Below are 23066 nucleotides of genomic sequence, written 5' to 3' on the forward strand. Positions count from 1 at the left end.
TGGTGACACACAGGGTCCACAACCCTCTATATGAAGCCATAATATGGCCGTGTGAATAAACTCTTACATTGTAATAGCCACCTCTTCACTTGAGTTGATATTAAGCACACGGTACATCTCCAGTGAACAGAAGAGTATACTTGTAAAACCATGGCAGCCATTATCGTCATCAGTAGTATGTCAGCTCGGCTGCAGACGGCACGTTCCCCATTACATGACACAGCAGAGTATGGATGACAGATTGCCTGCATTTCCCATTAAATTAACATTTGTTATCTCTAGATTGTACATTTTGGTCCAGGAATGTTGGTTACGTCAATTCGCGAGACAGCGTTTTCTAATAGGAAAATATATTTCTTGAATTATTAGATAGAGATGGAATTTCTGGTTCATTTCATCGGGGCTAACAGTCTAGTATCACACTTTTATTAATATCCACCACACTTCTAAAAATGACAAGAATCAGTCGCTGCCACGTGTACCGGGAAGACATGCCAGAAGTAATTACATCTTACACCGCGAGCAGGGGACATCACTAACACTAGGGCTCTGTTCAGATTTGACTTGCAATGGTTTTTGTTGGGTTCCCTTGTGGTTTCCATTCTGCCTCCATTCTGACCGAGACTATGGCAGCAATATGAACAGAGCCCCAAAGATGTTTACAGATAAGTAAGGCAATACACGGACGGGACCCGACCGTGGACACCATAGACCAGGGGTGCCCAATACGTCGATCGCGATCTATCGGTCGATCGCAATGGACGTATGGGTCGATCGCAGGATGCAGCCAGGGATCCCTGGTGTCTGCTTGTTCACAGCACAGGCTGAGAGTCATCTGCGGACACTAGCAGGCGGGCTGCCGCAGCCCCAGCCTGCCAGTGTCCAGAGATAATTCTCAGCCTGCGCTGTGAACAAGCAGACAGCGGGGATCCCTGGGCGGCCTCAGAACGCCGCTGTCTCCTGCTCTCACGCTCCGCCCGGCCCTGCCCACAGGCCCGCCCCGGCCCCGACCACAAGAAGTGGGTAGTAGATCTTTCGACTTGGTCATGTTATAAAGTAGCTCACATGCTGACAAAGTGTGAGCACCCCTGCCATAGACTATAATGGGATCCACCAGGTGTCCGCCATTTTTACACTGAAACTGGTGGAGTAAAAAGTCCTTCTCTCTCCACCAATTTTTGGCAATTTCTGGAGACAAAGATATGAACCTAGCCATACTGGAATTTTATACAACCTATATAGGCATTTTCCGGCCAAAAAAATTTTGACCAATGGCTCAGAAAGGATTAAAAAAAAATAATTAAGTCTTCTGATCACTGATTGTGGAGGTTACCCGGCTCGTTTGGTGATTGGTTACGAGTTTCCTGTGTGACGGGGAGTAACAGGAAGCAGAGACGGGTTGGGAACCCAAGGTGGCGTCAGGATTGGAATGTTGAACAATTGGGGGGAAAAGTATTGATTCTATTCTATTTCACACTGGTGAAAAACATTTTCACCAGGGGGCAACACGGTGGCTCAGTGGTTAGCACTGAAGCCTTGCAGCGCTGGAGTCCTGGGTTGGAATCCCGCCAGGAACAACATCTGTAAGGAGTTTGTATGTTCTCCCCGTGTTTGGGTGGATTTCCTCCCATTCTACAAAGACATACTGATACTTGTTTTTGACTGTACAAAAAAATAAAAAAAAATTCACACCGTAGCGCAAAGATCTCATAGGTTCTCATAAGTTTGTCATCTTTGCAGAATGTATAGGACCGTCTGAATATCACTAGAAGGGTCTTAGAGAATGTCGGTCTATAGGACTGCTGGAGACCACATAAGAAGGAATTACAAGACTGCCGTAAGAGACAAAAATATGGGTGAAGAAAGTCAAACTGTCTGCAATTTATTTATTTTTTTTATACTACGGGAGGAAATGTGGCCTTAAAATACCCAAACACTGTCTGCAATATCGACCCACCAAGGCCAGTGAATGGTTGCACAGGCACCCCTTGCATGTCGGGACCGTCAGGACTGAGAAATGATCACCCCAGACAACCCCTTTATAATACTATATTATATGAATGTACTATATACACTAAAGTCAACAAACACCGCAGGGCCATATGGCTACCATATGGACAAGCTGATGCCGATATACCATTGTCCATATAGATCTGGTCCCCGAAGGTGGGACACAGTATGAATCCTGCGCTGCCATAACTAGTTAAGGGTAAATATATAAAACCTTTAGAGGACTGGTACCAGATAGTTAATATTCTCCGTTTCCTTTCCCTCATCTTATGGGTCTGTATCTCAGAGACCTGCCGTAGCGTCCCCGGAGAACCTTAAATTATAATGTCCTGAAACAACAAGTTCTGACAGTCCTATCCAGATGGTTGCGGCATCTGTCCAATGGGCTCCTGGCAGTGTTGGTTTTAGAAAGTGGGAAGTGGGATTTAACATTAAATATTCACTTGAAGTGGACAGCTGTGATGAAGCGAAGAGATTATTATCCGAAAAAGTCCTCAAAGTTTTATGAACAAACCCACTTGAAATATTCAAAGACAAAAGCCTACCTGTTACTCTTTTCTCCAAAGTCACCCTCGTGGTCTTCATCGTCGTCATCATCACCTCTGTACTTATCAGGGTCGGGGAGAGCACTGAGGTCCAATTCATCTTCTCCATCATCATGGTCAAGGTAAGCAACCCCTTCTTCTTCCTCCTCACCCGCCTACAAAGGAAAATAAACTCAAAGTTAGAAACTCTTAACCCATAAGTATTCTCTACCATCTTCCTGAAGACTTAGTGAAGCGTCATCTTACTCTTTGTAGGTTCTGCCATTAAAGGTTTTTTAGGGAATTAAATATTTATGGCCTATCCTTAGAATTGGGTCATCAATTTGTGATGGTTTGTGGTCTGAAGAGACTGCAGTGTTCCCTGTATACGAAGCACAACACCACTTCGGTTTTGACCAGCTGATCTGTGTGGGTCCCAGGCGTCCACCAATGAGAGATTGATGGCCTATCCTAAGGTCACCAATATACTAAGGATATGCCATAGATATCAAGGCCTTTCACCACCTCTCTTTGCGTCTTTTAATATGTGCCACCCTACTAATTCCGATGCAGTTGGAAGTTTTTCTCTAGCCCCCGCCATTCCTGAGCAATCAAGTCTCTTAGTCTGAGCACACTTATGTACTTTATTGTTAAGTTGGCAGTCCCTAAGGTGGGACAGCCTGGGACCAGCCACCACAGAGAGAATAACTGTGCTGAAACTAACAGAAAAGATTACTCGAGAACGGTGAGGGTTAGAGGAAAAAATCCAATTGTGCCAAAATCAGCGAAGTGACGTTTTCCGAAGGATACGAAGAGTTGCAGCTGGTGGCGGTGGTGAAAGGTCCTCCTTAACTAAAGATATAACTGTGATTTTCCTACAAGCCGGACTCTGAACAGGGCATTGGCCGACAAGGTAGCCACTTTCCTTCTTCTTGAGGAGAGCTCATTTACATACTTTTTTCCCCAGGATGCACTGCCCTAAAGACTCCCCACTAGCCGCATCTACACAAGGAAAATCTGTATCTTTTGTGAGATTATTATTCACAGGGAAAAGAAAAATGCAAATTGCACATAGATAGACTCTGTCTGATCTTGTCGAGATATTTGCTGTATTTCAGAATTTCTTGCTGGTATTTTAGTAAATTCACGGGTCACAAATCTCTTCCTGCTCAGTCAATAACCACCATGTCTAAGCGGCGCTTGTTTCAGGGCCATTCAACCATTGCGAGGTCTCTGACCCTTGCAAGCTGTGTCGGGCTCAGCAGACATTAACATGACTTCACATGATGCCAGAAGACGCTGGTCTGATGGATACGGCTCCTCGGAATACATCGCCCTCCAAAACTACCGCTGCCGTATGCAAATGTAAGAAATACATAAAGACATGGCCTCCTTAGACTCCAAGCACAGAGGGAACAATGCCAAGGAAACATTACTGGATAATAATCCGCATTATTATCATTAGATATATGATCAATCAGTTCTGTTGCTTTAAATGAGCCCATGAGGGTACATGCAGACTCGAGGATAGTGATTACTCCTCGACAAACACCACGACCGACACTTCTAGATGCCCAGGATCAGGCATACATATATCATCTGTCAAGGAAAGTATTGACTGTCTAGAGTCAAGTATATACCGCAAGTGTATATAATCCCAAGCAGCAGCAACAAACACCAGAAAGCAAATGAAAGAAAGTAATGAACAAAGACACAGTATAAAAAAAAAAAATATAAAAAATATAAATATGATAGAATATGCTAAGATACACTCAGTGACCAAAAGTCATGGGAAGGTACCGGATGCGCCGTTAATAGCGGGTCTCCCCTCCGCGAGCCCTGATAACTGCAGCAAGATGACGAGGCCTGGACTCCACAAGGTGTTGGAAGAATTCTGTAGGGATATTGATCCACACAGTCTGTACTGCAGCCCACAATGGGTCCTGTGTAGTTGGCACTGGGTCCATGGAGCGGACACTGGTATCCACAGCATCCCATAAATGCTCTATGAGATTGGGCAAGCGGGCAGGCCTATCGAGGGTCGTGGGGTCACTGGTGTGTTCATTAAGCCAGTCCCATGCCATCAAGGAGCGATGACATATTGCATTGTCCTGTTGGTACACAGCATCCCCATCAGGGGACTCCAACACCAGAAAGGGGTGCAGATGGTCTGCCATAAGTTGCATCAAGCACTGGTCACTGACCCCTGCACCCGGACAATAGGGCCCAATTGCGACCATGTGAACACGGCCCAGACCATGACGGAGCCACCTCCCACCTGGACATGTCCCTGTTGGCATGCAGGATCCATGGCTTCATGAGTCATATGCCACACTCTCACACACTGAGACACTGGCCACATGCCGCCACTATTCCATGGTCCAATGTCGATGGTCACGAGCCCATGCCAGTCTTCCAGCTCAGTGCTGTCATGTCAGCAAAGGGACACGGGTCAGGCGTCGACTGTTGAACCCTATGCGGTGCAGTTCTCAGCATACAGTCCAGGTGGAAATGCGGTCCTGTCACCCCACATTCAAATCGGAGGCGATTTGACCCACAGTGGACCGTCGAGAGCTCCATATGACTCTGCGGAGGGTGACGTGATGTCCGTTCATCGAACACTCATGGTTGACCGGTGCGCCAGTTTATGCGGCTGCCAACGTTGTCTCTGCGATATTGCAGGTCCACTCGAGACACCGTTGTCCTCGAAAACCCAAATTCCCCGGTAATCTCCAAAATGCTATACCTGCACTTAACTCACGACGTGCTGCCATGTTCACGAGACACCTGTCTGCATTAGACTGCTCAGATATCCCGGCGACACTATCGCCATAGGCCGCATCGCGTGATACTGTTTGAGGGTCATATCTAACACAACCGGCACCAGGACACGGCTTTCCGTGACTTGTGGCCACTGAGTGTGTATAGGAGGAAAAAATATAAATAATATAAAATATATATATATATATTTATATTAAAATATGTAGAAAATAAATTAAATATCTATAGATAGATAAATTTTGTAGAAAACATAGAATTTCCAGGTTTTCGAGCAATAATTGTACAGAAATAAATCTAATAAAGCGCCATAGATATTGACTGTTCCAGCCGAGTCCGGGAGAACTTGGTCAGACTGTCTAGACAGCTTGTATAATGTCAGCAGAGAGCTGACAGGTTTGACTACGGCTCCGTTTTTTTCCGCACGATTTTGCTGAAAAGCAATAGCTGTGCCTTGAGGTGATTTTTTTTTTTTTTTTTTCCCGTACACTTTTTAGCTGGATGTGAGAAGGGGAGAAATGACAACCAAAATCCCTCATATTCCCGGCTCTTTCTACATTCTTGAGGTCACAGCTGTCAGCGTATTGTTCAGAAAGGGATATCAATGCAGACTTTTGTGTGCGAGCGCTCCACTGCGCTGATCTCCAGAATTCTCCGCAGATCCCCAGGGAGATTAAACCTGCATTGGGATTTTCTGTTCTTGGCTTTATATAAACTATGGCAGCAAGTTTGTTCTGTGAATTTATTTTATTTTTTGCAATTACAATGCAAACCACTTAAGAAGGAATGGAAGGAAAAGGACTGGAGGTGAATCGCAACACGGATCTCACAGCGACACATTATATATTATATAGTACAAGACCAAGTAATAGACGGAAAAACATAAAACTTCGCTATGTAAAACTAAAAAAAAAAATTGTTCACGACGATAAGAAAGTGCCGATACTTCTTCAAATATGGGACGTTGCCAAAGTAAATCCAAGTAAAATAAAAAAAGTGTCGTAAAATATGACTTTTTAAAACGGGTATCTGAATTTTGGCCCTATTTGCCCAACCTTTCAATCATACAGAATGGTGTTACCAATGGTTAAACCGGGAAACGGTCAATAGGATGCTGTTGTAGTAGTATCAGACTATAGGGATCCCATAAGACCTCCCATCTACCTCTTGTGTCATCCCCTCTACCTCAGATTGTAAGCTCTTGTGAGCAGGGCCCATTGTGTGAAATGACGTTCTTTGTTTTGTATCTGTCTGTATCTGAACCCTACAAATTGTACAGTGCTGTGGAATATGTTGGCGCTATATAAATAAAATTTATTATTATAAGACACTAGTAATAGTATCAGACTATAGGGATCCCACAAGCCCACCAGATTTCGTATAACTCAAACCAGAAAACTAGTGAGAGTGATACGTGGAATCTACGCCAGTCCCCAACTAGCATAGATTTCAATTTTGCCGGATAGGACCTCCTAAGATGTGCCAAAATTATTAAGATCGGAGCCTCTTTATAATTCGGGCTTATCTCAAACCAATGAGGAAACGAATTAAAAATGGCCTAGGAAATCCCCGTCCTAATATATTCCTTCGTTGTTTTGTATATTACACATAAACCTGAGAAATATAGAATTTAAAATTAGAACCAGACCAGTCCGGCAGATAGATAGGTTAGGGTCATCTGAATCGAATAGTGTTTTCCCCTTGTGAATAGCTGCCCTCGTGGTCGAGATATCCACGTTTTTGTCAGTGTGCAGCATTGTCATTGCTCCAAAGAAGTAGGAGGCAACTCCCTCATTGCTCCAAACAAAGCCGGCAATATAGTGGCAACGGAGGCAGTGATTCACAAGGGGAAAATACTATTTGACTGAGGTGACCCTAACCTATCAATCTGCGGGGCTGGATTGATATGCTGGGATTTGGTGGCCGTAACCTATCTATCTGTGACATTAGGTTGATATGCTGGGATCTGGTGATCCTAACCTATCTATCTGCGGAGCCGGATTGATATGCTGGGATCTGGTAACCATAACCTATCTATCTGAGAGTCTGGATTGATATGCTGGGATCTGGTAACTGTAACCTATCTATCTGAGAGTCTGGATTGATATGCTGGGATCTGGTAACTGTAACCTATCTATCTGCAGGGCTGAGTTGTTATGCTGGGATCTGGTGATCCTAACCTATCTATCTGCGGGGCTGGATTGATATACTGGGATCTGGTAACCATAACCTATCTATCTGCGGGGCTGAGTTGATATGCTGGGATCTGGTAACCATAACCTATCTATCTGTGGCATTGGGTTGATATGCTGGGATCTGGTGACACTAACCTATCTATCTGCGAGGCTGGATTGATATGCTGGGATATGGTAACTGTAACCTATCTATCTGTGGGGCTGAGTTGAAACCCTGGGATCTAGTGACTGTAACCTATCTATCTGCGGGACTGGATTGATATGCTGGGATCTGGTAACCATAATCTATCTATCTGCGGGTCTGGGTTGATATGCTGGTATCTGGTGACTGTAACCTATCTATCTGTGGGGTTGGGTCCATATGATGGGTTCTGGTGACATACTCTCTGTAAACCTTATGTGTGTGTCTAAGGAGCTTAGCCACGTTCCCTTTGCCCCATTCTGTATCTGGCTGAAGACCCTCCCCTCTCTGATCTACATCAACACACAAGGAATATTAAAGCCCCTCTCGTTTGGCAGATCTCCAAAGGAAAATGGAAGATAGCAGCTAGCCTGCCTTGTGACCGTTTCCATGTACTAATAGATTTTTCTACACTGAGTCTATGTGGGAAAAAGTGAACACACTTAATATAATAGATATACATTACAAAAGCTCCAGATTCCATAAAAAACCCATTACATCTGAACACGAACTAACAGCTTCGTTATCCACCGCGGCACCGATTTGCCACTTCTCGGAAGGTTATAACAATTTTATATAAAGGGATTGACCTACATTACATTCATTCCAAGAGAGAAGATTCACATTTCTGTATCTGTAATGTTATTTTTAGGGTTCTATACATCACGTCTTCCTGTAAATGTATATTCTTTTAACTATTTCATGACTGCCGGTATCCCATTTTATAATGAGGTCAGTGCTTGGTCTTTGATCATTTTTGTGGGTCAGGTTGTACGAATTGGTAGAAATACCAAAACGTAAGCTACGGTAGTCCATCGACCTACATTTGGGTGTCTGGTAACTACTTAGCCTTTTGCCTGAAATATGTGCAAGCAGAAGCTGGTTTAAAGGGGTACTCTAGTTCTTAATTTTAAGGGAAAGAGAGACTTAGAATGGGGTTGTCCGGGATAATACATTTTTTTGCAGGGATGCCAGGGCAAAGTGAAGCTACATAGAAAGAAAAACACACAAAAAACACAAAATACTACAACATACTCACCTGTCTGGTACTCAGGTGTTTCCCACCGCGGTCCAGTCCTGGCTTCTCAGTCTTGTTTTGTCAGAAATACCCACTAACCTTTACTTAGAACGCTCATTGGTCACAGCGGGGACTTCCAGCCAAACAAGACCCTGAAGCAGCAGGACCGGACAGGTGAGCAGGTTCCTCCATGCAAAAATTAGGTTATCCTGGACAACCTCTTTAACCTAACAAGTACTTTATACTTACTTGTCCGTTTGGCAGGTGATCCAGTGAAGAGTCTCCATTCAGGTCCCCGGTCTTCCTGACCTTTGGCCTATACCGGAGCAAGTCGGCCAATCAGTGACTGTTCTAGCGGAGCTCTAGCTCATCCACCAATTGGCAGTAGTGCTCGTGTACAAGCAGAATTTCAACAAAGACCGTGGACCCAAACCGAGACCCTTCACTGGATCCCCAGTCAAACCGAGCCTCCTTATCCAATAAATTTGATAAGTGGAACACCCCTTAAAGGGACGTCATGTACAAGCTACGATTTTTGTTGCACATCTTGCTGTAGTTTTTTTGATCTAAAAGGAGAGCATTCGTAAAAACGGGAAATGTAAAAGAAACTCTTATACTACCTCTGCTAAATCATAAAAAAATTCTGCAACCTTTGACCTTAGCCTAAAACGGTTCAAGACGATAAAAAATATGTCCGAAAGGGCCTATGGCATAAAATAACAAGGGAACCAACATTTACCAGCTATGCCACTTCATCACCTCTGAGCTGGTGGGAACATGCCCATCCAGTGTAAGACTGGCCCACCAAACTACCAAAGGTTTGCCCAGTGGGTCCAGCAGAGTCGAAACTTGAAGCTGCTGGTTCCCAATGCAAAATATGGAATCGAGTCCTTGCTTACCATATACTATCTATAATACTGTTGTTGTCTTACGTTGGGACCTCTTAGCCTCCAGGGCCCGGTAGCTACCTCTGCACCCCATATAGTTATACCCCTGGGGCCCAGACTCTAATATATTGTAGTACAGCTGAAGACATATTTGAAGGATACTATAGTATATACTCTAGGGATTACTGTAGGGGTGGACCCCAGAATAATTTTACCGGGTGGGCCCAAGGAACCTCAGTCCAACATAGTGCCCCTCTACCCACGCAACCACTTCTGCACTGGATGGCACAGGACCACTGAGGCCAGTTTATGTGGGTATACAGATGGGTCATCGCTGATGTGAATGGTAGGGAATACAATAGTTAAGTAATAGTTCTTTATTTTATACCATTCTCCCTTTTGCACACTTTTTTTTTTGGAAATCTTGCAATATTCCAACTCCAAACCCGATATATTTTCCAGCAAACCAACAAAGGCGAAGGACAATTATCTGTCTGTTCTGAGAAAATCTCTCCGAGCGCCCGAAGGATAGAGAGAAGGGGCATCGTAGTGACATTTTTATCTTACTGCAAAGGCATGAAGCACAACAAAGACGTTGGGGGGGTTAAGATCCTCCTCATCTTCATCTTAGATGTTTTCCTGTTGCTTATTCCCTGTCAGATTAAGCAGTCGGTAAACTGGATAAAAGGATTATTTAAGTATCTATAAATAAGATAAGAAGGCTTCATATGTTTATAAGTCACAGCCCGGGGGCTATGAATACAAATCTCTTCATTATCTTGTAGAAAGGGAATACTTCACCAGCCAGGATAGGATGCGGGAGTAAGGGTGGCCATATACATCACTTGTACATGTGCCGCTATCCCTCCTGACAGCCGCCTATACACAAGCACTTGACTGAGGTGAAGGTGCCCATACATGTTCAATATCTATCTGCAGAATAGCTATGGTGTTAGCTATTCCTCCCGGCTTCTCTGTACATACGCATGCTCGGTTCAGCCAAAGGCACATGTGTCAACAAATAGCGAGAGGATGATACCGATGGCGGTGTTACATACACATAGGACAGTTCTTTCTTAGGGGTATGGGGGCCTTAAAGGGGGTGTCTGGGATCTTAAAATGAAATGCAAGCAGCAGGGGAGGTGTAGAAAATGAAGGCAGCATTCATCGATATCTGCAACCTTTCCACCGTCTTTGTGTTTGATCAGCCATGAACGCCACCACCTTGTTGTATATAAAACGACTGCATGTCGATAGGATATCTGCAACCAAGCATTGCTCTCAGCGGTATACAGATAAGAGTGGTGACTGACTCTGGTGGCCCCAGTGACATGGCATCACTGTGTACAAACAACGTGTTGGCGTTCATGGCCGGTCAAGCGCGGGAAAGATGTAGATATCCATAAATTCTTCATTTTTTTCTTATATAATCCCCAACATCTGCCTTAACAGTACGGTGGATATCGGGATCTCTGCCTATTTTAAGCAGAATGGGGAGCAAAGTCCCCAAACGCTAGTGTGACCCGACCCCAGGGTGCAGGGCTAGCCTTAGCCAACTGCCAGACCCCAGCAACCCTGATCACGTTGAAATCCAATGGAGTTATCCAGCCATCCCTCAAGCGTCACGTGTCCACATACACATTAGATGGCCGGCAACTCCCGACTGGCATTAATCTAACATGTATGGCCCACGTGAAAACATGCTGGAAGGAGAATGGATGATAAAGGAGGAAGGAGCAGGTTATCACCCTACATAAAACGGGAGGAAGGAGCAGGTTATCACCCTACATAAAACGGTTTTTGGTCAAACCCCATTACGTGGTTGGCTGTGGTCCCAATCTTGGGTGATGGCCCAACCATCCTTTAATGCCGGCCAATACATTTTGGCATATCGGAATGGTATAGTCTACAACGGTAGCCGCATAACATACAGGTGCACATTTGACATATACAGGGGACAATTTTTGCAGTCTACATGCCAAAAAAAAAAAAAAAAAAAAGAAGTCGGAACAGAGTCGAACGCTGTTAAAATAATGGGTGGCGGGGGGAAAAGGTTTTGGACAGTCGTCCCTTCACAAGAGACAGCAGTACAGCAGCAGCCCGCCGGGAACAGTCACTTAGCTTGTAAGAGAAGACGCCGGTACATAAGAAAACCGCCATTATTCCTGAAAATCAAATCAGAGAATCTACGGAGCCGGCTGAAAGTACATTAAGCACAGGGCGCACTCTCTGGCTGCTGAACCTTCCACCTCCTCAATACGAGGCCATGTCAGTGCAGCTTAACAAGCCGGGATATTGGATTCAATTCCCAATTTCTTGCTGTACCCAAAGCGGCTATACAGAATTGGACAGACAAGAAATAGGTTTTTGATGTATAGCTATCTCTGCCCACTGAAAGCAATCGGAGCGCGCCTCCATCACAGCCAGGACCTTTCTGGGGGATCTTAATATTTAGAAAGAAAAACAAATATTGTCAATTGAGCTCCGGCTGGTAAATCATATTTATTGAGCAAGCAGGCAAACTAAATAATGGCTTATCAGGCGAGGACTGCTGCAGGCTTAAACTGCGTGAGCGCACACCAGGGTGGTGATAATGGACAGCGGCTTGTCTCTATCCACTGAAGACTCCGTAATCTGCCATATATTATCAGGCTCCGGTATCATGCGGATATCAGCGGGAACTATGGGGGCAGCATAAATAACCACAGCTTGTGGAAATGGCCTGCGGATCGCTAGCGCTGGAGCAATAAGTCCGTGGGTGATGGGAAATGGAAAGTGTAAGGGGCATTAGAGGCAGAAAGCAAACCTATGTCACTGCAAGGTCTTGTGAGAATGTACCGCCATCTAATGTCCTCCAATCCAACTGGAGACTATGTGTTGGGGCTTAACTTATACCTGTAACCTCTCCGGGAGGCTCCCGAAATAAGGGCAATAACCTCATGAACTGGTAGCCAAGCTCCTGGGTGGCATTCTATGATTCTCTACGTGACGTGAGAATGGCGTGCCAAATACATCACAAAAAGGAAACAATCAACACATTGTCATGCTTGAGTCACAAATAGGTGGTATGACAGCCCCAAATGGGCGTGGACTCAAAAGGAAGGGGGTCACAAATGTTGACAATTATGGCTTAACTTGACTGGTTTCTTATTTGCAAACATATCAACAGAGAGGAGAAGGTTACTTCTACAGAAAGCTGCCTCCCAGCCAGACACTGCTCTGATCTTAAAGAGGACCTTTCACCATATCCGGGCACAGGCAGTGTTATATATTGCCGGAAAGCTGACAGTGCGCTGAATTCAGCGCACTGTCGGCTTTCCCGATCTGTGCCCAGTGTGAAGAGCTTACGGTCCGGTACCGTAGCTCTTCTATGGTCAGAAGGGCGTTTCTGACCATTAGCCAGGAACGTCCTTCTGCCTCGCGGCGCCTATCGCGCTGTGCTGTGGAGCGGGGAGGAACGCCCCCTCCCTCTGCTCACACAGCTCGTCCATAGACGAGTATTATCAGGAGAGGGAGGGGGCGTTCCTCCCCGCTCACACAGCACAGCGCGATAGGCGCCGCGAGGCAGAAGGACGTTCCTGGCTAATGGTCAGAAACGCCCTTCTGACCATAGAAGAGCTACGGTACCGGACCGTAAGCTCTTCACACCGGGCACAGATCGGGAAAGCCGACAGTGCACTGAATTCAGCGCACTGTCAGCTTTCCGGCAGTATATAACACTGCATGTGCCCAGATATGGTGAAATGTCCTCTTTAAGTCTGTGAGGAGGCAAAACAAACCTCAAAAAAAAAAAAAAAAATTACCAATTTTGTATAGGTTAAAAATACTGATGACCAATACTAAGGAAAAGACGGCAATATCAGGTCAGTGGGGGTCCAACACAACCGGCACCTCCACTGATCAGCGGCTCTCAGCTCTGTTCTGAGTAATGGCTGAACAGAGTCACTGCAGCTTAGATCCATGAGAAGGAGAGGAAAATTATAGGGATATTATAGGGAAATATAGAGATTGGTCCAATTTTGGGGCAACCCCTTTAACTGGCTTTCTGTGACAGTTCTGTAAACTTGTATGAATAGATATACTGGGGGGAATTTACTAAGCTGGTCACAGATGTTTTCTGGCACAAAAAGTGACACATTTTTGGCATATGTCCTTTTTTATTAAAAATGTGCACTATTGAAAATTGGTGCATTATGCCTGAAATCTACACCAGTATCTGACTGCATAAGACCTGGTTCACATCTGCATTCGGTATTCTGTTTGGGGACCCCCCGAATGGAACACTGAAAACATTGACAAGCGGTGAGCTTATGAAAGCCCATGGACCCTATAGACTATAATGGGGTCCATGTGTTTTCCGCGTGGTGTCCAGGCAAGTCATACGGAGAGAAAACTACTTGATGAACTACTTTCCTGTCCATGTGACTCGTGCGGACACCACGCGGAAAGCACATGGACCCCATTATAGTCTATAGGGTCCGTGTGCTTTTATAAGCTCACCGCTTGTAAATCCCCAAATGGAATACGGAATGCAGATGTGAACCAGGCCTTGGATTTCAGAATTAAGGGGGTTCTTAAAGGGGTTACGTCATGAAAACTATTTCCCCTCTATCCATAGCACACACAACAGCTTCTATTCGTTCTATGCATAGAGAATATATATTTGTTACCGCTGCATACAATTTTAAGAGTGACGCGAGGTGGGCTCAATAAATCCCCCCACTGTTTGCACCGCACAACAATCTATAATAATGGGAACAATAATAGTAATAATAAAAGCCTACAGGCCGCCATCACTGACCCATTATGATCTAAATCTCCAGCGGCACAGCATAGCCATTTCATCCCAGCGATCATAAAATATGAAATAGTCACAAGTCAACAGGTAGCGGCATCACAATTGGCATTGGAAGTAAAAAAAAAAAAAGATGGCGTGCCAGCTGCCTGGGGAAGCAGCCGCCTACAGACCCGTCTCCGCTATACACTACAAAGTACAGTTATCATCCCATTACTGTGATAGGATTGGAAAATTGGAGGCCCACTAGCACCCCCCGCCCCGACTGGATCCCTCTGTGTGCCTGGTTATACAGTGCGATGGGAATACAGCATACCAATGAGGCGCGCCGCTGTCGCAGGTCACAATGCCATTGTGAAATACAATGCCATTATAAAGAACGGGCCCTCAGTCCTATTCACGCTGCGCCGCTCACCGAAGAATAGAATCCACCATTCAGCACAGGTCTATGTGATTTACATAGGAAGAAGACATCCGCTATTCACGCTGCTCTGTCTCAGCGCCGGTTTTAACCCTTTCTATGGCACAACAACTTAGAAGAATTCCCTATAAGACGCGCCGATCCTAAAGTGGCTTTTTCAATTATAGGTGGAATTTTTAGCCAAGTTATCGGGGTTTGCAGCTGTTCAGAGCAACGACCTTTCTTCATCATTCGACTGGCGAGCCGGACGGTTGTCACTGACCAGCAGCTGTCACATGGAAAGGGTGGTCAGACCGAAAAGTAGGAGAACTTGCCCTACAGATCCTATTATGGCTTCCGGACAAGAATTTACAGCAGCTTGCTAATATTTTGAAGCCGTGTGCCAACCTGACAATAGGCTAGGAACTTTCCTGGATCTTTACATCTTACATAACGCAGAAACTTCAGGGATTTTAAGGCCCCCACTAGGGATTTAGGGATGGTTCTGACCCTGGCTCACAAGTTTGGACCTAGTTGCTCCCCGTCCTTCCTCCTTTCCTCTGCTACATTGGCAGACTATAATAAACCAACCCTGTAGTACAGATAACTACCATGGAGGAGGAAGTCGGAGTGGGTGTTGGTTCCAAACATGTGTCCCTGGGTCAGAACAAGCCAGGAACCTCTAGGTACAACACCTAAAATCCATGTAGGAGTCTTCCTGAATAAACGCTTTAAAGGGGTTATGCCAGCATTAGTCACAGTATATAGAACAAGATTGGCTTGTTGCTCTGAAAGGTTGTCCTATAAAACCAATGCTACTTTCTAAGACGAACCAGTGATCGGCACCACTGGGGGGAGCTCCAGCTAGCTATGCAATTTCCCTGCAGTGGCCACTGCTGGGGAAATGAAGTATTGCAGGCTATCCATTCACATGTAACTATGTAATACACAGACTGATTCCACCAGAACAGGGGTTGCTTGAGCTTAGCGACTTCACCACCACTGCAGCAACCCAAATGGAGAAATTTTTGGATGCTGGGAGTTGTGGTCAGTGAAGGTCAAGCGGTAGACGACTCAACCAACCTCCCAGAACTCTTCAGGGCCAGTTCAGTGATGTGGGGGCATGTAGTGTGGGACATTATGGTAGCAATATCCCAAGGGACACTACTGTAGTAACCCGTCTTGTGCCTGATGGTCATTGGAGTGCCTTTGATGGTCAATGCAGAGCTCAGGAGTCTGTATGATGGGGTAGAGGACATAGGAGATAATGCCAAATGGTGTAACAACTCCGGATTTACTTTAAGTAAGACAGGTAACAATAGACAGCAATAATAGAGGCACAAGCTGCTGCTCCTGGCTCAGACAAACCTCTGTTAATTGCATTTAGACTACCAGTGATAATCAGCTTTTGAAGTTTTACTGCAGGCTGTAAAATGAGATACTTATTTTGATGGTGATCCCTCTGTAGTGACATCTAGTGGACAACTGGAAGACTGCAATAGTTGCAAATCTAATTTTACATAGATACACAACACAAAAAAAAATAAAAAAAACTTTCCGTTGTCAGTGACCCCCTTAAAGATGCGCTTAGCTGCATTTTTCGCTCTTTGGACTAGAGAAGATAGGAAGACAGTCTTCTCTATACAACCTAAAAATAATTGCTTTTAAAGCTAATTTGCCATTATATCAAAGACCTCTATATCATAAGCGGAGTAAACGCTTATAACGCTTCTGTCTAATTATAACTTTGTAACATCTTGTGAATCGGAAAGAGGTACCAGGACCAGTAATTATAAGCTGGCAGGAAAAGACAGGACTTGGGAGACTCAAAAACTCAATTAGCTATGAAAGCAATTACTTGTCCCCTTGTATATAGTCTGAAATAAAGCAAAAATGTTCATTAAGGAGCAATGGCGTCTGCAGAGACACGATGACACGGCGGTTCGGCTTTATACCCTGTAAGCACACCGAAACAAATGTTCCAACAAAATTAAATAGGAAGAACCTTTCTTATATGGAGATTTTCAAAGTCATAGGTAAGTAAGGTCCGGAGGTAAGTAAAGAAGACTCGCAGAGAGGCTGTTCCTGAAGAAGATGGAAACGGCGCTGGAGATTTCTCTCACAGCCCCAGTGCTGTTTGAGTGCCGAAGACCGCCCCCAGTGCTGCGAGAGAACTCATTTGCATACAGAATAAAACCGGGATTTCTACCGAGCGGCAGCGCAGAGAAGACATCTAAAGGTAGGAGCCATTCTTAAGGCTATTCCTACGTGTGATCGAGAAAAAAATGTGATTTTAATGATAGAATCCCTTTAAGTATGTATCTAGGACATAGATATCAAAAAGTGTCTCGTGCATACCAATTCATGTATAAATACACCAAAAATAGAATAAAAAAGGAAAATTCAATAAAGAAATTCATAGGACCGGTCTAAATAACAATCCATGATTCAATGTATCAAGATAAATATAGATACGTTATAGTATGTGATAGGACAATATGCAGAAATAATATGCTAATAAGGCCATATAAATAGGTCAGTTTATATTATGCAATGCAGAGAGTACGTGTTCCACAAATAATTGGATGATCACAATAACCAAAGCCATACATAACAGTCCTAAAAGTATATTAAGCTATGATGCGCCACGACCTCCACCTCCATTGTGCGTTTCGCCCCCGTTTCGACAAAGGACTGTTTGAACCGACAATATTTTGTGCTTGTAATAAACCTTGTGGTTTCTGCAATGTTTGTGTATTGCTTTCCTATTTTTTGCATCAACATTCTAGAATCCTAGGTTGTTTACGGCATCAGACTAACTGCGCGTTTTCTTCCGCCACTTCTCTGAAACATGTGACCTGAAGATGGATGTGATTTTCACCCGTAAAAGCCATATTAGCCGGGAAACGGCCTCATAACGGCAGAAAGAAGCTATTTTCTCTGATAGGTAGAGGGTCCCAAAGCCTGGCCGGAGGGCGGGATAGCCCCCTCTATCAGCTACTCAGGAGTAAGCGAGTGCTCTGCCTGGCAAGCCGAAAACTAATTGAGAATATTTCTCTACCTAAGAGTAAATATTAGCAACGTGAAATCAGCAGTCTGCACTTGGTGCCAAAGCGATGAGCCCGGGTACAGATCCAATCCCTCTGGCAGGGAATAATCCAATTAAGTTAATTATGAACAAAAGATAAAAATAACATAAAACAGAGACCGCGCTTCATACATTTGTGTTACATGCGGGTCCCCTGACAGGCGGAGTATTAAACACGCAGGAATTTATACAAGATTTACCGCTCTGTCAATTAGGAAGGAAAATAAAAGGGAATCATCAAGTAAATCCAGACAGCCGTATTCTGTATACAATGAAACCTATAAACCAGTGCTAAGCAATAAAGGAGTACTCCAGCCTAAAGCGTAGATTGGAGGGAGACTGAGCGTCGGTCACCTGCCCTCTCCAGCCACAAGACTACAACATAGAGGGGATTAAGTACTGCTGGGTGGCCCAAGTGGTCAGACCATGAAAGAATACCTTACAATGGTAACATGGAGAGTATTGTTGGCATACACTTCAAGGTAGCATGGAATCTCAATGTTCTACTTGTGGGTTTGCTGTAAGTTCTCCAGTTTTGCCCCATACTCCCAAAAGACAATACCACGAAGGACCGGGAATTACAGAGGATCACCGCGCTCGACTGATTGTCAAATGGATAAACGTGTCACGCATCCAGCCAGACACAAGCAAGCCTATACACTTGAGAAAGGGCACTCAGCCCGAAACGCGTAGTGTGTGCTTTTTACGAAAATAAAGTTTATCCATTTGACAATCAGTCGAGCGCGGTGATCCTCTGTAATTCCCGGTCCTTCGTGATATCACTTGACACCAAAGGTGGCACGGATCCTGCCGTCTCATGACCTGGGGCGGAACCCCCCCATCTTGAAGTGGTTCTAAGCTATATATAATGGTTGTATACACAACCTCCTAAAGGTGAGAAGCTTCTTTCACTTTCCCGCTTATTTATCCATACGGTACTTCACCATATGCAGCTCGGTGCTGTTCCCTGTTTTTTATCTTTAAACTATCCCAAAAGAAAATGAATGGTTAGCTGGTCATGTATGGAAGAGGTCCGAGTGCATCCTGCATGCCAGCTGGGGTGCTATGCCTATGGCCAAATGGCTTAAAGGGGTTGCCTGCCGGCATTCAATGCCTTTATGTTAGAAGTGTCCCCTAGAAGGGGTCTGAAATTTTGCCAGTGTACTTGGAGACAGATGCCCAATACTTCTGACGCACCAAAAGAATAAAAATGAATGGTCCATAATGTTAAAGGGTATCCCATGATTTATTTCTATGGTAGAAGTCCTATGAATGGCTTCAACTGAATGACCGCAAGGGATCCTCTGCAAGAGACCTTATTATGGGGGCATACTATTTCACAAATCCATGACTCATGTCTTTTGCCAAAAAAAAATACCTCTGGGGGGTGCCGAGAAAAAGAGAACAAGGTAGCGTATTTAGGGTGCTCAGTCCACCATTAGTAGGATAAAGCTAAGGATATCGGAGACCCTACTGTGGAAAGTAACCTAAAATAGACGACTATAAGGATTTAGCACTGAGTTAGTAAACCATAGACCCTACAACCAGAATACATAACTCGGTGTCAGAGCGCCCTGACGGTGATAACATTACATGTACAGTCTGGCACTATGTCACTACGCGTGCGGAGCTCTAACCTATCTGTGCGGAGGCTCATAACACTATTGAATATTTGCCAAGAACAAGAGGAAAGGACATATGCCAAAACCAAAGTAAATCATATGTATGGAGACATTATCACAGGAAGAAAGAACATGAATAAACTTGCGCTAGGCCCCGGCCAAAGCTACCCATCCTAAATCTGGTGTTTATCCTTGTAGGATAGCTACATAGGGTACCATTACTTAGGGTCCAGTGCATATGACCTAAACCCCGCCTGGTCAATGACTCCTACTTCTGGGCTGAAAAGTGCATAACATAATTCGGCCAAATCGGACTATTCGGTGGGACGAGTGGACTGATATATAGGTACAATCTCAGGATGCTTTGTTTACTGGAATATATTCCATTGGGGATGCTCTGGACTGACCTCTAAGCAAGTATAGGGCCTAAGAGTAAGACAAGATGGACAGAAGGCGACCACGCTCTACTCCACAAAGCAGTCTCCAGCTCCATCCCCCGCTTCACTACACAAATACTTTGTCCTCCATGAAGTTCACTGATCTCTGTGTAACTGTTCAATTACCCTTGTCGAAAAAGTAACAAGGCAGAGAAGGAAAGAACAACGCTCTGGAGCTCCGGCTAAAACTACCGTCCTGGTATAACCCTAGGTATACGCTTAGGACATGTGCGCCTTAGAAAGCCTTTTCAGAGTCTACTTCAATTCCTAGGCCCGGAACCAAACCCGAGAGAATCCTACCAGTTATTAACCCAGTATTAGGAGGGTAAATGTCACAATATATCATTTTCAAAGGTTTAACCCTAAAATTCTTATGATCACTTGTTAAGATGATGATAATCATCATCAGAGGACATTGTGATCCTCCACCCAAGGCGCATGCACTACTCTTTCCATCAAAATGACAGCTACCTCGATGGAACCAGACAACCCCCAATTATAAGGGGATGAGGTTCATCGGACATGGAACAGATCTGTCGCTGAAACCATGAGGTGAACGTGAGCAGAGCCCAAGTGATAACCCTATAAGTGCACTTAAAGGGGTTGTCCAGACAGGAGGTTATAAAATGTTAACAGTCGCACACAGTCTCAGCAATCTTCTGCCTCTCTGAGGCTTCCTGGGTCTTGCATTCGGGTCTCTATTTCCCGTTTCAGCGACAACATTCACATATGAGTTTTTGACCATTGTATGGGCGACTTATCACAAGTCAGTGTCCAAACTGAGATATAGTAGAGTTTGGTGGGAGAAGAGGAGTCGACTATGGAGATCGCTGCCCGATATGTGTCCACCTACCACCAACTAAGGGGAAGAATAGACCCCAAAGACTATTATACCCCAAATCTACAAACTCCCAATACCCACCATCCTCCCCCCAAACCCAACTCTCCCCCACACACACACACTTTACGTGCTTTGGCAATGCAAATGGCAAATATCTATTCGGACGTGCCAATAAATCTTCTTTGATTCTTGAGTCAGGACGTGTCAGAACTGGAGGAGAATTGTGGGGTCACTAAGGACAATAGGGCTTCTTTTGGGTAATTTTATTTTGGGGTTAGGATATTTTTATCCTATCTGGTTCTAACCTACTGGTTCGATCAGACAACTACTCTACTTTTCCCCCACTTTTGGTAAATCTCCCCAATATCTTGTGACGTAAATTATACCAAAGAAGAAAAAAATTACGTCATCTCTACCGTTACAAAACTCAGCACCAAACAAAATATAGAGGAGAAGTCTGCAAAATAATGAATCTTGAGGCTTTTCTGGCATTTTCATTGCTAGCTCCAGCAGTGAGCGACTGAAAAAGTGCAAAGAAAAATCCGACAAGTTGGATGTGATCTCTCAGTATGCACACACTTAAAGAGATGACAGTTGTATTTTCGATATGACAGCCACATGAACGGCGATGGTCAATATCCGCGCTCGCTATGTGACAGCTGGAAGAGCCCTCGGGGAATTCATCCGTCAGGTAGAAAATCAACTGTCATAGCTCCAGATACGCCGGGAATCTCGCTCATTGGATGGATCCTGGAGGAACAGTAATTGCCAGCGGTAATTCTCTTGGATGAAGAGGCGATATAATCCAAGAGGAACATTTTCAGCGTGGCTATATTTACGGAACTAATGTATTTACTTACTGGCAAAGCAGCTGTATACAATGGCGGAGGACAAAGGAAAGTGCACATTGTTTAGGCTGATTCTTATAAGAGGAAGGACAACTGTGAACCAAAATTCGGAAACCTTGAGAAGGATTAAGGCTCTGCTCACATCATGCTACGTGCAGACAGAAGATAAAACAGGTTCATAGTCCCAGCACGTTATATATACATTTATATATATATATATATATATATATATAATGTTGAGCCACACCCCTTTTAACTAACTCCACCCACTAAGTAGTTTAAGGTATACATCTATCAGCATATGGATGGTATCCCATGGCCCGTCCTTGCCCTCCACGCAACGCCGCACCCAGTGCCGCACCTCCCATGAGGCGACCTGAAGCGAGCGCTTCAGGCGGCACTATGCCAGGGCCTCAGGGAGGGCGGCATTTTTGATAACCTAAGCCAGTCCAAGACAAGCTGTCCTGGACTGGCTTAGCACGGAGCGGTGGTTTGGGGGAGGCCACTGGAGCAGCGCTGCTCCAGCAGCCTCCCCTCACGCTCAGGCAGAGCGCAGGCAGTCTCCGGGCCTGCTGTCTGCCAGCGAACGGTGCTAAGCCCCGCCCCCTTTCGAGGTGCCACGCCCCTGCTCCACCCCCTCCTCCCAGCAAGGGGGGGGGGGCTTTCTGCACTTCGCTCGGGCGGCGAAAGAAGCAGGTTCACCCCTGGCCGCACCTCCCATGAGGCGACCTGAAGCGACCGCTTCAGGCGGTGCTATGCCAGGGCCCCGGGGAGGGCGGCATTTTTGCTGACCTAAGCCAGTCCAGGCCTCGGGCGGCAGAAAAGGTAGTTTCACCCCTGCCTCCACGGACTGATTCATTTCATATATTCAGCCCGAGATGCAAAAAAGCCAGGAATAGGACCTGTCCCGAGTTTTGCCCCAGGCTCATGGCCTCGTAGACAGAGCCATGACAATATATGGGCGTTAACAGCGCCATCTAAAATATTGGGTCAATGTGCTAGCTGTGAAAAAACACATTCATGCGAATAGAGCCTTAGGGCGGGTTCACACCTGCACCCAGTCTCTGCTTATGGGTTTCCTTTTCTTTTTTTTTTTCTTTTTTTTTTTTTTTTTTTTTTTTATGTAGATTGTGAGCCCCACATAGAGCTCACAATGTACATTTTTTTCCCTATTAGTATGTCTTTTTTGGAATATGGGATGGAAATCATGGGGAGAACATACAAACTCCTTGCAGATGTTTTTTAGCCCTTAGCGGGATTTGAACACCAGGACCCCAGCGCTGCAAGGCTTCAGTGTTAACCACTGAGACACCGTGTGGCCCCCTTGCTGCTTTCGGGTTTCCGTCTTCTGCCGAGAGAAACTGGACAGGGGACGAAAACATGGCAGTCAGTTTTCAAACCTGTTCACTTGAATGGGTTTGCAAAGTGACCGACCGTGAGTG

General features: G+C 45.0%; 2 protein-coding genes across 2 annotated transcripts in view; both read right to left on the reverse strand.

The window, feature by feature from the left end:
- C2H11orf87 (chromosome 2 C11orf87 homolog) overlaps positions 1-23066 on the reverse strand; it is a 322081-nt gene that overhangs the window by 265831 nt on the left and 33184 nt on the right. The window lies entirely within an intron of this gene.
- Positions 1-23066, reverse strand: part of DDX10 (DEAD-box helicase 10) — a 134929-nt gene that overhangs the window by 13511 nt on the left and 98352 nt on the right. The window contains exon 17 of the mRNA XM_075266059.1: positions 2556-2710. Coding sequence (XP_075122160.1) covers positions 2556-2710 — 155 coding nt within the window. The remainder of the gene's footprint in view (positions 1-2555; positions 2711-23066) is intronic.

Source organism: Leptodactylus fuscus, chromosome 2 (genome assembly GCF_031893055.1).
Source record: "Leptodactylus fuscus isolate aLepFus1 chromosome 2, aLepFus1.hap2, whole genome shotgun sequence".
Classification (NCBI taxonomy): Eukaryota; Metazoa; Chordata; class Amphibia; order Anura; family Leptodactylidae; genus Leptodactylus; species Leptodactylus fuscus.